Source organism: Chelmon rostratus, chromosome 19 (genome assembly GCF_017976325.1).
Source record: "Chelmon rostratus isolate fCheRos1 chromosome 19, fCheRos1.pri, whole genome shotgun sequence".
Classification (NCBI taxonomy): domain Eukaryota; kingdom Metazoa; phylum Chordata; class Actinopteri; order Chaetodontiformes; family Chaetodontidae; genus Chelmon; species Chelmon rostratus.
The window spans coordinates 5,738,805-5,753,715 of NC_055676.1; the positions used below are offsets into that span (position 1 = coordinate 5,738,805).

Below are 14,911 nucleotides of genomic sequence, written 5' to 3' on the forward strand. Positions count from 1 at the left end.
TTTTTGGATTAGCCGGGAGTTTGGCGGCGTCAGGCACTGCCGAGACGGTGACGGCCTGAGCCGTTGCCACTGAGCTTCACAATGGCTCCTCAGAAACCTGGGGGGGGTCACTACGTTCATGTTTCATACAGTCTCTGATTAAGGTAGTACAGTAAATGATAACCTCCAGGTCTAGATTCATCTAGTTGAGTGTGTGTGTGTGTGTGTCTTGTTGCTCTTGCAGAAAGCAACAGGCATGTCACTAAATCATTTAATTTGACTTCAGGGGTAGAAAAGGCAGCACCCTCCTTCTCCCTGTTTTTCCTTCAGTTTGTCAGACACAGGCCAAAGGCAAACAAACACACACTTACACACACACGCATGCACACACACACACACACACACACACACAAGGCTACCCGTAAATTACAGAGAGGCAGAAAATCATTCTCTCATGCACTTCCCAGTGACTCAAACATTTAGTTCATTCTCTGTTGCGCTCTGCAAATTAAAGTGTGCACAAAAGGCTCTCAAATGTTGGCATGCATTATATTGTGTTATGAAATTATGTATCATTGATGCCAAAGCTTTCTGGTATAATCATCAATTATGCCTGGTATTTTGCACACGTGTCTGTGTTGGTATGTGTGGAGTGTTGAGGCTGCAGGGGCATCAAGGTTCAATCAATTGAACAGTGAAATGCAAAACACCGCCAGGAAAAAAACAACAGACTTGACCTATGCACAGAATAATGATGAAAGATGCATTGTAAATAAATGAGCACTGGATAAAAATTGTATTCTGTATGGCACAGCTGAATCTACCCACAATAAAACATTAAAGACTCAGGCTAGGATTGCTATACCGAGCACATAATTTATGGGTAGAGCTATATGGGTAGAAGTTTCAGAAAGTTGACTCAGGATCTCATAACTGCCTTTTTTAGCTGAGAAGTTTTATAATTCACCGTGTCGAAACATTTCATATCCCTGGAGCCACAAAACCCATTCAGCAATATGTGTGTGGCTTCAAAGTTACATAAGTTACATCCTAAATAAGGTTCTTTTGTTAAATACCTGAAGAGTAGAATCTTTAACTCATACTACTTTAACTCAGTGAACTTTACTCAGAGTGTGCTGCCCCCTGATCCAAACTGACCCTCTGCGCTCTTCCATTGGCTGTTTAGGTGGAGCTATCTGACAGCACCTCCCACACCATCACCGATGCCTATGCTGGAAAGGAATACATCATCCAGGTAACATCTGCTGTCTTGCCATGTCTACCTGACTCATCATTTAAGCCCTATTACAATCCACGTCTAATGATTAATGATCTATAAAAGCATTCAGGAGCAATTCTTTCTTCTAAAGCTGCAGCCTCAAAGCTGGGCAACATCCAGGAAACAAACATGGACACACAAGGATCAGTGGATCCTCTCGTAAAGTGTTTCCTTTGCACTGATTTCTGCTCTCCTCTTGTTCAATAGGTGGCTGCCAAGGACACAGAGATTGGAACATGGAGTGACTGGAGTGTTGCCGTGCATGCTACACCCTGGATTGAAGATCCTCTGCCGATCACTTCCACAACTGAAGTGGACTTTCCTACCGGTAGGTTACAGCGTCAGGTACAGCTTGGTTTTACCAAGGGTCAGAGCAGGCGACTTCAGTCAGCTTCATAGGTTCAAAATGTGAGCGAAGTTACAATTTGTGAATAAAAAAGCTGTCTGTTAAAATACATAAAAGACAAAAAACATCAGACATGCTACAAATAAGATATAATGAAACAATACCAGTGATGCTCTCAATGTAATATGCTGATGCTAAGATAGTGTTTACCATCTTAGTTTAGCATGTTAGCATTGAAGCATTTGCGAATTAGTACTACACAAAGTACAGCTGATGCAGATGGAAATGTTATCAGTTTTTCAGGTATTGGGTCAAAAATCAAATCGACAAATTTGAATTTTTACCTGATGTTGACACCAAATGGAAAGTCTGTGGATCTTCGAACTGATCACCTATCATCCTGCGGGCAACATGAATGTGTGCACCACCTTCCATGGAAATCCATCCTATAGTTACTGAGACATTTCACCCAAAGCAACAAATGTAAACCTGATGGTGGCACTAGAGAAGAAGTCACAGCAGTCCAACATTACATGCATATAGCGTTTTTAACATTGTTCTTTGTGCCCACGGCTGTCACACTGTATATTCCTTGAACCAGTTAGGTAGGAAATTAAGTCTGGTTAATAACTTTCTTTATCATTAAATTGAGTACACTATCAGCCTTTGATAGCCTTGAACTTTTATCGCAGCTTAAGCTATAAGATCCAGCAGCCTCCAGACAAATCAGCCCACATCAACCTGAGCGTCTGAACACCGCCTGAGGGAAAAACTGTGCCTACTTTTTCAAAATGCTCACGTCTCTCCTACAACCTCAAATTGGCTCACTTACAGTATAGAAACACTTCGCTTTCTAGGTTTTATTTATGCTTGAGAAATGATCATTTATCATTATATCCCTTGTAGAGTGCTATGTTGCGTGTGTCCCCTCACACACACATGCATTCTCCAAACACAAGGACAAAAACCATCTCTGGGAATTACCTAGTCGGCATCCCCTCAGCATGTGGCAGAGAGATCAAGGATGGCTCGCTTGTCAAATCGAAATCTCTCAACGCACTGGAGATCCCTCAACAATAAGACATCCATTCCAGCTCTGAACACTCTTCTTCTCTCTCCAGCCACGCCGGAATAGTGAAGCACAGATGGCAAGACACATTTTGAATGAACAAACACTCAACATGACTGGACAGGTTTGTGTCCAGTCATGTTGAGTGTTTGTCCAGTGTATTTGGCCATTTAACATTTCCTAAATTGCAAATCTCGAGTGATCTTATTCTTATCAGTTTCATATCTGGCCGGTGCATATTTTATTGTAAAATCGCAGAAATACTGCAAAATACTGTCTGTAACCACACCCTACAATGATGTCACAGGGTACTAATAACCCTGTAAATAAAGTACACTTCTGCATCGCTGCAAAGAGGACAAATTTACATTGCTCTCTAAATTTCCTGCAGAGGTAGAATTTCTGAAGAAAACTGAGATTATGAAACATTCCTCAGACGGTCTCACTGGACTTGATGCAGCTCTTGACTGAAATATGTATCTTGCAAAAGAAAAAGCATGTAAATTTGGAAGAGAGATGATAGATCTGAGGTCAAATATCAGTGTGCACAGTTTTAGCATTGATGTGTCAAACATCAAAAGCCGTCAAACAAGTGTCAAAAGAAATCCCTTCTACCACTGAGAAAAAGCTTGCTATTGACAGGCTACAGCCGAACTCTAACCAGCAGAGTTAACCATAACGCTACATAATATCAGGACAGTCATTTGCTTTCCATACTCATAGAAGTCTGCTGTCCTATTGGACAATGGATTGAAATTAATTGAAGAACGAAATAGCATTAACAGAATACTGAAAAAAAGCCTTGGGTAGTGCCACATAATGTAACATTCAGTATATCAGCAGGGGTGTTGCTATTATCTGTTATTGCTATTTGTTGAAACCTCCTTACTAAATAAAATCCATCCCGCTGTCCAACTGGGAAGTACACTTATTCGCTTTCTTGCCATGTGTTTAATCTGATTAATCTAATCTGGTTTTGCAGGGCATTATGTGCCGGACTATTTCTTGGCCGGGAGCAGTCACTTCCTGGAGTCTCCGCCGGGTGCCTGGCAACCTCACAATGACGGCAACACTCCAGGAAGTAACCGCGCCTGGCCAAGAAATAGTTCGGCAGATAACGCCACATAAGACTGCTTCTTGACGTTTTGTACGCTTCGGATTTTGTAGGGATTAGGCAAACGAGATCTAACTTGTTATTTAGTGAGATTTAGCCTACGGACAGAGCCGGGCTAGCTGTTTCCAGGCTTCGTGCTAAGCTAAGCTACGAGGCTGCTGGCTGTGGCTTGACTGGACACGTATGAGAGCAATATGAATCTCCTCTAACTGTTGGCAAGAAAGAATATGCTCATTTCCCAAAATGTTGCATTATTCTCTTAATATTCCAAATGGAAATATGCTACGCTCACACCAGTACATGCTTTACAAGCCACAGACTTTGGGACTTTTTTTGGGCTGGGTTTTGCCTTAAAGGACACACACAGGCTGCCTTAACCTCTGATTGGTCGAGGTTTTTGGGCAGCACTGTGCTTGATCATGTCTGAACAAACTGTAGTACTTCCACCTCCTCTATATGTTGCATGTCCACCTGAAGTCACCTGAGCTGTTTATTTATCAACATGAGTTTCACATCAAGCAGGTTAATGTGAGGCAAAGAGGAGGGGAGCTATCCTAACACTGTTCCCTCCTCACAATATGAATCCAACCCATCTTTCTAAAAAATTTCCCCGTCTACCTGTCTATCTCTGCTTCTCTCTGCCCGGCCATCGGCCTTTCTCAGCGGTTTCACAGTGCAACAGCGGCTCCTGTTGGTCACAAGCAGCACTGCGCCCTGATCATCACACAGTGGATGCCGAACGAGCCCTCGCATGTCCACAAACACATGCCGAACAGCGTGCGCCTAACATGCGGCCGGCTCTAACGCTCCCTCGCACACAAACATGCATAATCACACACGTACGCCGTACCTCACTCTGACTCCCTCAGTACACACACATGCACAGGCACACAAACACCGCCCCAGTACGCAGTGTATTATTCTCGTTCTCGGGGAAAGAACAGGAGGTGATTGGGATTCTCCTCATGCCTCCTCTCGATCCAGCTGCTGCTTCTCTGCATCCCTTCCCTCTCTCCTTGTCCTGTTACCGCTTTCCCTTCTCTCTTGGGCCTTTAGATCTTTCTCCTTTTCTAGTATTTTCTTTTCCCTGTTTCCTCTCCTTTGTCTATTGATCACTCACTCTTTCTCCTAACTTTCGCCACCTCAGCTTTTACACCTATACCTTTTTCTGGCCTTCTGCCACCTTCTTTGCAGATGCTACTTGCTGAATGACTGATAACATCTGTGTCGCGGCTGTGTGGGCCCTTGCTGCACGTCGAACCCCTCTCTGTCATGACAAAGGCTGATAAAAACACGACAGGGACAAATTCACTCACACCAGATCACATAAAAAACAAATGCCCCCTAATGTTGAAAAGAATTTCCAGCATGTTTCAGCATTAATGACATGCCTTTGTGTCACTTCTTGAATGGGAGGAATCTGGTGGAAACACACACTTTTTCGCATTTGTTCCGCCGAAATTTCCACAATCAGTCAAGTAATCATTGAGTTTGCCCTCGCCAGTGATTATACGTGAAACAGAATCAAATCAGTGGGGAAACAAGGGAAATATCTGATTTCCTGTCCACAAACTGACCAATAAACACACCATTCTCAGCCAGGGCTAACTCTTTTTCAGCTGACCAGCTTGTTAACATCTCCACACTGACCAATATTTCATGGCTGCTCAGCCGAACAGGAAATGAATGGACTTCCTGTGAGTTATTGATTGTGTAGCTCACAGTCTAAACACACGGTTACGCTTTCTCCATTTCCTCCCTGTCTTTCTCCCGTCTTTCTCTCGTCTTGCCCGTGCCACATTTCCTCTTTTCTTCTGGACGATGAACTAAAACAGTCGCTAGCTGCAGTTAAGTGCTTGCTCTGCATCGACGGCCTCATCTCACATCAAAAGGATAGCACGGTGACAGACAGATGACATTTAGAAATCCCATCCTCGCTGATTGGGACATTGCTTAGCGACCACATTCCAGGAAGTAAAAAGCAGATCCGCTGAGGCTTTAAAAAGTTGCAGCCATCTAAGATATGAGTTTCTGCCTCGCCCACTCTGTGAGACAGAAACTGGACACTGTCTCGCACCAGACAGGCAACACTAGATATCAGTTCTTATATCCTTCACGTCTACAACTATTTATAAATGCTCAGTCTCTCTTTCAAGGCATATCGTAGCACAAGAGCGTGTTTATATGCTTTCAAGTGCTTTATAAGCAGAAGCCACCGCAGATAGATATTGAAGCAAACACTGAGGGGCGTTCAAGCTGCCTCCAATTCATAGGAAAAACACTGCTTATTATGTCATTAAGGTGACAGGGGAAGTGAAGTTTCTCGTTCTCTTTCTTTGATACAAGCAATTCCAAGTTATAGATGCCCCCTATGATAGAAAAAAATGCCTTTTGGATGCTGCTATGGTAGATAAAACATGAGGACATGCCACCTTCTTTGGCCCAATGTGTAAGGAAATGCAAACACGACAAAGTGTTAAAACGTGCTAACCATCGCTCACCTATCCAGGAGAGTTCTGTGTTTCTGTGACAAGGATATCATTAATAGAAAGCTTTGAAATGGGAATTTACAAACGCCAGCTCCCCCTGCCTCACCACTCTGTTGAGATGTCTCCGTTGACTGACAAAGACGGCAGCAAGCAGAGCTTCCAAACGCATCACGATGAGCGGATGCTGCTTTCAGGGCCATCTTTTACGTCGGAGCGTCCTCACGCCTCAGACAGCAGTGTCATCGTTAGACTTCAAGTCACTCAGCAAATTTAATCTTATTAACTCCTCCTCCCCGAGTGTGTTCTTTGCCCCTCCTGCCTGCTCTGCTCCTCCTCTCCTCCGTCACCTGCTTTTTCCTCCCTGCCATTGTTCACTGTTCCTCTCCCCTCCTCACGTCATTGTCTCGCCTCCCCGTCTTTACCTGTCCCAAGCTAGCTTGTTGCATCCACGCACGCCCCATAACTGTCTCTCCTCGTCGGCGTCACATTATTCCTGTGTAATTTTTATTTTCTCCGCCACTCCAAAGCAAAGTGTTGTGCTGCAGGCGGGAAGTATTGCACTGATCATGTTAAATGTGTCCTAGTTCTCCCTCGCTCTCTCTTTCTCTGGCTATTTCACACCTGGCTGCTCCCTTCTAATATCTCCCCACTCCCAACACAGTACTACACTCCAGTCATTAATTGGAAGGAGAGGGAAATCATATTCTGCCGTGGAAAAAAATATAAAATAAAAAAGCTGGGAGTCCAAGGCTGAGCAGCAAACAGTGTGCATGAGTTAATATCTGCTGTGCTGCCTGCAGCTGTAGCAATAGCCCCGTTTTCTAAAGCATTAAACTGTGATATGTTTATTCGTCAAGCAATGTAAAACCAAGCTGAAGTACTTAAAAACTGCTTAGGCGCGCAGTCATTTTCAGCGTATTTATGTTTGCCATAAGCTTTGTCGAAACCAGCCTCGTGCACTTCAACATAATCGTATTGACAGCACATGTGCAGGAGCATCACGGTGACTCGCTGAGGGCAAGTCAAGTCACGAGAGTGTGGCCTGTTTTTTTTTTTTTTATGTATTAATTTATTATTCAGGGATTTTTCCAGGTCGAAACATGAGACAGAATGTTTTTGCTTTCAAGTCTCAAGTTACAGTTTGTTGGGTCTCCAGGGAGTCAAAAACAAACAAGAAAAGGCTCAAATTCACCAAGTCGGTGTGCATATAGACAGTATATTTAAAAGGGCTTGTTTTTCAGAGTGCACTGGATCATCTCTTATCAGCAGCGTATTAACTGCCGCAATGCACATTCCCCCCTTCTCTTTAACTTGACGTATCCACCTCCTGCTCTATTCACTGTCGCCTCCACCTCCGGGTTTATATCCCGTCCTCTCTTGCCCTTTGTCATATTTCCGTCTCCATATATTATCTGTCTTTTTTGCTCCATCTCTGTCCTCTCTCTCTCCATTTTCCCCCCGCGGCCTCAGCATGAATGAGATTTCTTTTGTCCAGTTCACTTCATAACTGCCTTGACAAGTCCCATATTGATTGCGCTTGCTGATTAGAATTGATTTCGCTCTGCACTGTATTTTCCTTTCCGCCTGGTCCTTCCCAGTACTATAAGCACTTTTCAGTGTCCATTCATCAGAACGATGTTTTGGATGTTTTTGCTCTTGGGAACGAAACAATTGTAACACTGCATGACCGTTAAAAAAAAAAAAAGTGATGATTTATAGGAGGTGATTAAAGATATGCCCAGTAAGGTTTATTGTGTTTTCTGTGTTTTTTTTCCAGAGACTAAGACCTCGCCCATACCGTCCTCCAACGCACCACAAAAGGCTGAACCTCCAGTGGGCAGAGCTGCCAGGGTCCTCACATTTTTCTCCCCTCTGCTGTTAGGAATGCTGCTGCTGTTCGTGTGGTGAGCACACACACACACACAGACACACACGCGCGCGTCTCTTGAGTCTACAAGCCCTCATCTCTGAATTGATTATGAACTCAGCCATTCAGTCACATATTGCCAAGTTGATGCATGTCTATTGATGTCAAGAGCATGTTTAATAGAACAAGAGCAACAACGATTGGGCGACTTAGTTTTATGACCCAGCAGGGGGTCTTTCTTCATATTTTTCTGCAGAGCCCCTGAATGGATTGAGGTAAAAATCCAATCCAAAGCTGTCCCATTTCATTAATTTCACAGTTTTGCACAGTAAATCAGGCTGCAATATGTGTCCTGTCGAAGATGTAGATGTTGAGCAGTGAATGCTGAACGATATGGATCACAACAAAGCTGACTGTAAAGGCTTTCAAACAGGAAATGGTTTTTGCAGCCTAGTCGATCGAAAGAGAAACACTGGCAAACAGCACCAAAATACTGTAATGACGCTTTGACCAAATGGCAAAATGGCAAGAACCCAGCCAGGTTCAGTTAGATGAAACACAGACACACTCATGGCGACTGTTCCCTCTACTACAGCAAGCCCAACCGGAAATCTGTTAGGAAGTATTACACACTGTGTCAGATTAGCTTTTGGAATATAGGCCCTTTTAACTAATAACATGTGAATGTTAACACACACCTGAGGCTGTTAGTACTGAACTTTTGAGGTACTTATACTTTATCCCGTTTAATGCTAGGTCATATTTCTACTCCACTACAGTTCAGAGGGAAATATTCTGCTTTTTAATTCACCACATTTGTCTGACAGTTGATGGCCACAGTACAGATTAAGACTGTGCATTGCTTTCATGGACCTTCATCACTGTCAACACATGTTGCATGTTGTTTATTTTAGATTTTTCCACTGCTTAACTTATTGTTAAGTCTTCTGGGGTTTTCTTTGTCTTGTTGTCCTCGTTGAGCCGTGTGTCTTCTTTCCTATCCAAGTACGTCTAGTGCAGTGCTTAAACTGGAGTATAAGCTTATAAAGTGCAAACCAAAACTTCTCACATGGTTTAATTTGAGGCCCGACAAGGTAAAACAGTCTGATACTTCACAAAAAAAGGCAAGATTAGAGAAAAGTCCCAAAAATGTGTAGCTAAACTTTTTTTTTTTTGTCATTACCCTTTAGATTTCTCTTGCAACGACCCAACCTCTTAGTTGGAAATCACTAAACTACATACAAACTACTACTAATTAACTGTTTATAAAGAAGTTAAACCTAGCTCCACCTTAACTTAGCACAACAGTAAAATGCTGCTCATACAGCCATGCATCAGTGTTTGCAATCTAATAATAATAATCAGTCACAGGAGCCATTTTTTTGTAGAACCGCTGCTTTTACTTTTGCCTAAGTTGTGTATCTCTCTCTTTCTCCAGATGTAGATGTCTTATTTCTGAAGGCAGTGGGAGGAAGACGAGGAGGAGGAGGAGGCGGCGGCTGGTCTTTTTTTCTATTTTGCACATGTTTCGAGGATACAGTGCATTGATCATTTCTGTCCATCTCACAGTTACCCACCACGATTACTTAGACATGAAATCAGACGATGATAATGCGATTCAGCATTTTTGATTAACGGAGACAAAGAAATTCTTCAGAGGAACTTTTGAAAGCGGCATCCTCACCATCACCACCGACAGCAGCAGCAGCAGCAGCAGCAGCAGCAGGAGCAACAACAACCACAACAGCAGCAGTGCTATCAGCATATACGGTCTTATATTACCCCCTGGTGGCTCCGATGGGCCACAGCAGACTTTGTGTGGCAGACAGCAGTTTGGTTTGGGAATCTCCTCTTCAGAGCAACAAATATCAGCTCCTCAGATGACAAAATATTCTCCTCATGACCTTTTTGTTCCCTTTTTTTTAATTATTATTGACCAATCGATCGTCACTTTCACTTTCTTCTGAAATTACAGCACTGTACAGACAAACACACTCGTATGTAGAGCATCTGCACGTGTGCTTGTGTGTATAGCAACAGTAGCAGCCCCCATACAGCTAAATCACCATGCCAAAGACTCAACTTCACCCCCCCCCCCTCCCAAACAAAGTGGTTCCCAAACAATTCACTGAGCTTCCTGAAGCCTGTGTCTGCCTTCGTCGTGGGTCCAAAAAGCCCAGAAAGATGTGTGTGTGTGTGTTTGCGAGTCAAACGGTACACGAATGAAACTTGGGACAAACCCGAGGAACACTGCAGCTCCAGTTTGCGTAAGCCTACCATTTAACGAAGAAGCCACAAAAAGCACCCAATCAGACTCCGAATCTGTCAACTCGGCGGCTGAATCGAACAGGCGGATCGAGTCGTTTTCTCGATGTGAGGACTAACACTTTGAAGAATTCAGTAACGGTAGTCTGGCTTATTTAGACAGTTAGCTTTACACTCTGCTTTCGGCGACTGGCAAAGAGGACCTGGATTGTATGAAAAAAAAATAAAATAAAGTGGATTTGAGACTGAACAATTCTTTGCCCACCCATTTGTTTTGGTTCGACTTTGTGACGATGACAGAGTTGGTTATTGAAACATTGAGTATGTTGGTTCTCCATTCTGCTCTGTGCTGTAAAATAAAATAACACGAAACAGTTTGCTTTCTGACGCCTTTAAAAACATAAAAAAAAATGTCTTTTTGCAGTTTACATTTCAATAGCCAATATCACCAGTTAATATTATGTTATTCAAAGGAATATTGATGTGTTTTATTGTATTTTTTTTATTATTATTTTATGGACAAATAATAAAAACACACATAGAGGATTTTAGTTTTTTTTTCCAGACATTCATAATGGCTTAATTCTCCTTGATCCTATTTTGTAAACTATGATATGTAACTTTAACATTGAACAAAAAGTTTATTATTTAATAATAATAATAATAATGTATGTATTAGCAGTAGAATGTCGTAACCTGTACCTGGGGTCTTTTTTATAGATGTATATACAATGACAGGTTTCAACCATTAAATGTGACCATTTCACAATGAATGACGACACGCTGGCCTCACACTCATTTCGCCTTTCGATCTGACAGACTCAGAACTGACAACATGTGTGGGCCGTTTATTCTTCGCGCTCTGACCGGCCCGTCCACATTGTTTTCTCCTTAAAATAAAGGGCGTAACGATAGAGGTGTAATCACTATTCAGTTTGGTGAGGACACATTTAACGCTTTGCAGGTTCGGTCAGAAACAGACACTGCTTCATTTCCAAGTGATCTTTGATGGCTGAGTCTGTCTTTTGGACTATCACTTTCCCCTGATGCTTAAAATGTATCCTCAGTCGGTACGTCGGCACAGCAGATTTGTGCCCACTCTTTTTCATCTGATTTCATTAGGCCAACCATTTCACATTAACCATGTCTGACGCATCAGCAGCAACTTTGAGAAGTGGATTTATAAAAGGAGGCGTCGAGGTCAGTTTCCCACTCAATGGAAAAGCTAAACAAGAAATAATCAAAGTAATCCCAGTTCATCCTCTGGGGAACATGAACCATCAAATCCACCCATCAATAGCACCCAAAGCTGTCAACTAGCTGGTGGTGCAAGGGGAAAAGCCAGAGGATAAGTCACTGGGAGTCTCCACCTGAGGGGGACTAATAGTCTGGACCAAAGTGGTGGACCGATAGTGGACAGACAGACAGAGCCATGCCGCTAGACAGAAAGACAGACACCTGTATGATCATCTTTGTGCTCATGTCTTTTGCCCTGTCTGACTTTTTTTTTTTTTCCTTATTGTTCCAGAAGTGCATTTATGAAAGGGAGAGATAAGGTCAGTTCCCCGTTCTTCATCAAAGGAACAAAAATTCTGAGAAACTCAAAAGACTTGAATCACTCCCTCTGATGTCAGAGGGTTACGAGTCCTGCAGCTCCACCGCTTTCTCCTCTGGAGATGTAATGATCGGTCCCCAATGACTTCTGTCAATGTGTGCAACATTATTTTCTCAGTCAAATAGCTTTGTCTGAAGTGGGCTTTTGTTTAAAACCTGTGTGATCTAACTGCTCGTGTTGCTTGTTCAGATCTCAGCACTCGAGTACAATCTTATTACACCTGAAGGAAATGATGTCGCAACCTCCGAAAATAAGAGTGAAGCCGCAACAAACTGGAATAATCTTTTTAACCCGACACGTACTGCAGGAAAGTGTGGCCGGAGAGCATGTCTCAAATGAATATCAGCTTTCAGCCTGATTCATTCAACAGGGAGATATGAGCAGAGGAGATACGGCTGGTCAGAATTCCCCTTTTGCCCTTTAGTTCTCACTCTGTGGGCCTCCCTCTCTCTTTAATCTGTCTCTCTGTCTCTCTTCCCTCTCTCAAGCTCTCTTTCTTTCAATATTCTGACAAGTTCTGGCAGGCTGATCTGAAGGCCGAGGACAAATCAATACACCATCTAACAGCTGTCAGCTGGAGTCCTCTGTGTGTGTGTGTGTGTGTGTGTGTGTGCAGACAAGATTGTCTGCTGCTGCCATGGGCATTGCATTCATTACTCTTTCCTTCCTCCTGTGCTCATACTGCTCCGACCTTTCTTTTTTTTAAATGGGGGTGTCGATGAGAACCCAATTAATATTTGCAATGACGGGGTAGCATAAGACTAGTGAGGACAAGTCCTATATTGTCCTTTTTTTCTGATGTAAATAGAATTTTTTTTTTTTTGCTCTTATAGTTAATAGCATGTTCAACCTTTCACCTGATATTTCAGCCGAACTTTAATTAAATGGCAATTGAAATGTTCAGCCGTGCTCCCTTTGTCCGCAACCATGACGTGATCCACATTAACCTCAAGTATATAGGGAAGAGTGTGTGTGTGTGCATGCGTGCATGTGCGTGTGTGTGTACGTACGTACGTCATCCGGCGCCTGTCACTTCCAGAAGCCTTGCTCTGCTCTAATGACTAGTTTGACCTTTCACTGATAACTGGATGAATGACACGGCCTCTCCCTCCCTCTCACTCCTGCCCTGGCTTCTGGCTCTCGCCTCTTTTAACACTCAACTAACTGCCTCTCCGTCTTCGCTCCTGTGCCTCTCTGTTTTACAATCGCTGTCTCTCACACAGTATCTTAACTTCCGCACACATACACGGCTGGTTGGGTACATTTGGGCTTTTACTTTTTGTTAGCCGTCACAAAATCTGCTATAATTTCTGCCTTTATAAAGATAATAATGATCCATTTTGATTTTGATTGACGCTGTCAGAGAGGTATTGATTTGAGCATATGTTTATTATTGAGGTTGCAGTTTGCAGTGGTGTTGCATTGGACTGCATAATACTGAGAGGTGTTTCTTATGCTTCGTCCACAAACTGCTTTTACAAACATGAGGAAGGAACAATATTAGGAACATATTTCATATTGAAGTCCAGTACAACACCACCTCTAACTCAGACCTCAGTAATAAAATAAAGTGAAATGAGTGGAAAGCCTGACCAAAAATTGTCTCTTAGAAGCTGCATAAAGGTAGAATATGTGTCTGTGGTGTTGTGCTGGGTTGTATTTAAGTGTACTGGTGTACCTAATAAAGAGGCCAGAGAGACAAAAATTAAAAATGAAAAAAATAAAGTACATTTGAATAAATTCTCAAAGCAGGAATTTCTTTTATAGCTTTGTTAATTTAATTTATAATCGAATATCATTAAATTGTTTTGATTTTTGTTTTGCACCATTAGAGAGAAATGAAACAAAAATCATTTGCCCATTGGAGGGCAGCAGAGAGTCAACCTTCACTGTGCCTCTGTCCGTGGTGCTGAACAAATCAAACGCAGGGTGTATTCCACTCTGTCCACCATCGTGATGGACAATCTGGTCATTATTCTGCCTTTTGCGCACTGCTTTAGCAGCCATTTCTATGAACAATTACATGTTTCAGTCTATGAGAGAGAACCCAAATTCCATTCTCTTCTTCCAGCCTCACCTGACACTTGTTGAATGAAAGGAAAGTGTCACATGTTCAGAAACTGCTTGTAGAAAGGACAGGTAATGGGTAGGGGAAAAAGAGATTTCGGAGGGAGCTCTGAAACTTGGCAGGTGCTCCGATGATGATGATGTTTGCCTCTCTAGGCGCTCATAAGTCAGTGCGACAAAATGAGATGTCGTGCTGCCGTTCACCACAATTACTGCCAGGACATTTTGTCGAGTGCAGACATGCTACTCACTGTGGACCCCATTCTCATTCTGCAAAATTGTGGCTCGTTGTCCTCGAACAGAGGTTTTAGACCACTCACCAAAAGCAAAATTGAGCTAAATGCGCAAGCTTGGAAGGCCACTTTGTGTCTGAGCCATTCTTGATCTGAAAAACATCAGCTCTCTCTATTTTGTCCTCCCCTCAAAGAATCACGCAGCTCATTGTGGAGCTGAACAACATGATCCAGAACATGTTCAGGACGGGCTCTGGCTTCTTAGCTTCAGGCTGCAGACAGATGTTTGAAATCACAAAGCCACCGTGGACACTGTTGCTCTATTCAAAGCACAGACACATAACATACATAAATCAGCAAACGTGGAGCTCAGTGGGACAGCGAGGAACAAGCTTGCATAAGACCACTTGATATGGACGAAAAGCAAACGGATGATTGAAATGAAAATTGGAAATTACTTCTGACTGAGATAGAGACCCAGGCTCATTGAAGACATCCCATTCCAAGAGATTAAACTCTTCTTACAATATATATTATGATCTTGAAGCTTTAATAGACATGATTCAAATTGGCTTTTATAAGAGTGGT

At 42.8% G+C, this 14,911-nt stretch overlaps 1 protein-coding gene across 2 annotated transcripts in view; it reads left to right on the forward strand.

Annotated features, from left to right (window-relative positions):
- cntfr (ciliary neurotrophic factor receptor) overlaps nucleotides 1-11,169 on the forward strand; it is a 207,794-nt gene extending 196,625 nt beyond the window's left edge. For both annotated transcript variants that reach the window (XM_041960449.1, XM_041960448.1), the window contains 4 exons: nucleotides 1,166-1,234; nucleotides 1,466-1,586; nucleotides 8,054-8,180; nucleotides 9,582-11,169. In XM_041960449.1, the coding sequence (XP_041816383.1) occupies nucleotides 1,166-1,234; nucleotides 1,466-1,586; nucleotides 8,054-8,180; nucleotide 9,582 (318 nt within the window). In that variant the 3' untranslated portion in view covers nucleotides 9,583-11,169. The remainder of the gene's footprint in view (nucleotides 1-1,165; nucleotides 1,235-1,465; nucleotides 1,587-8,053; nucleotides 8,181-9,581) is intronic.
- Nucleotides 11,170-14,911: the final 3,742 nt, after the last annotated feature.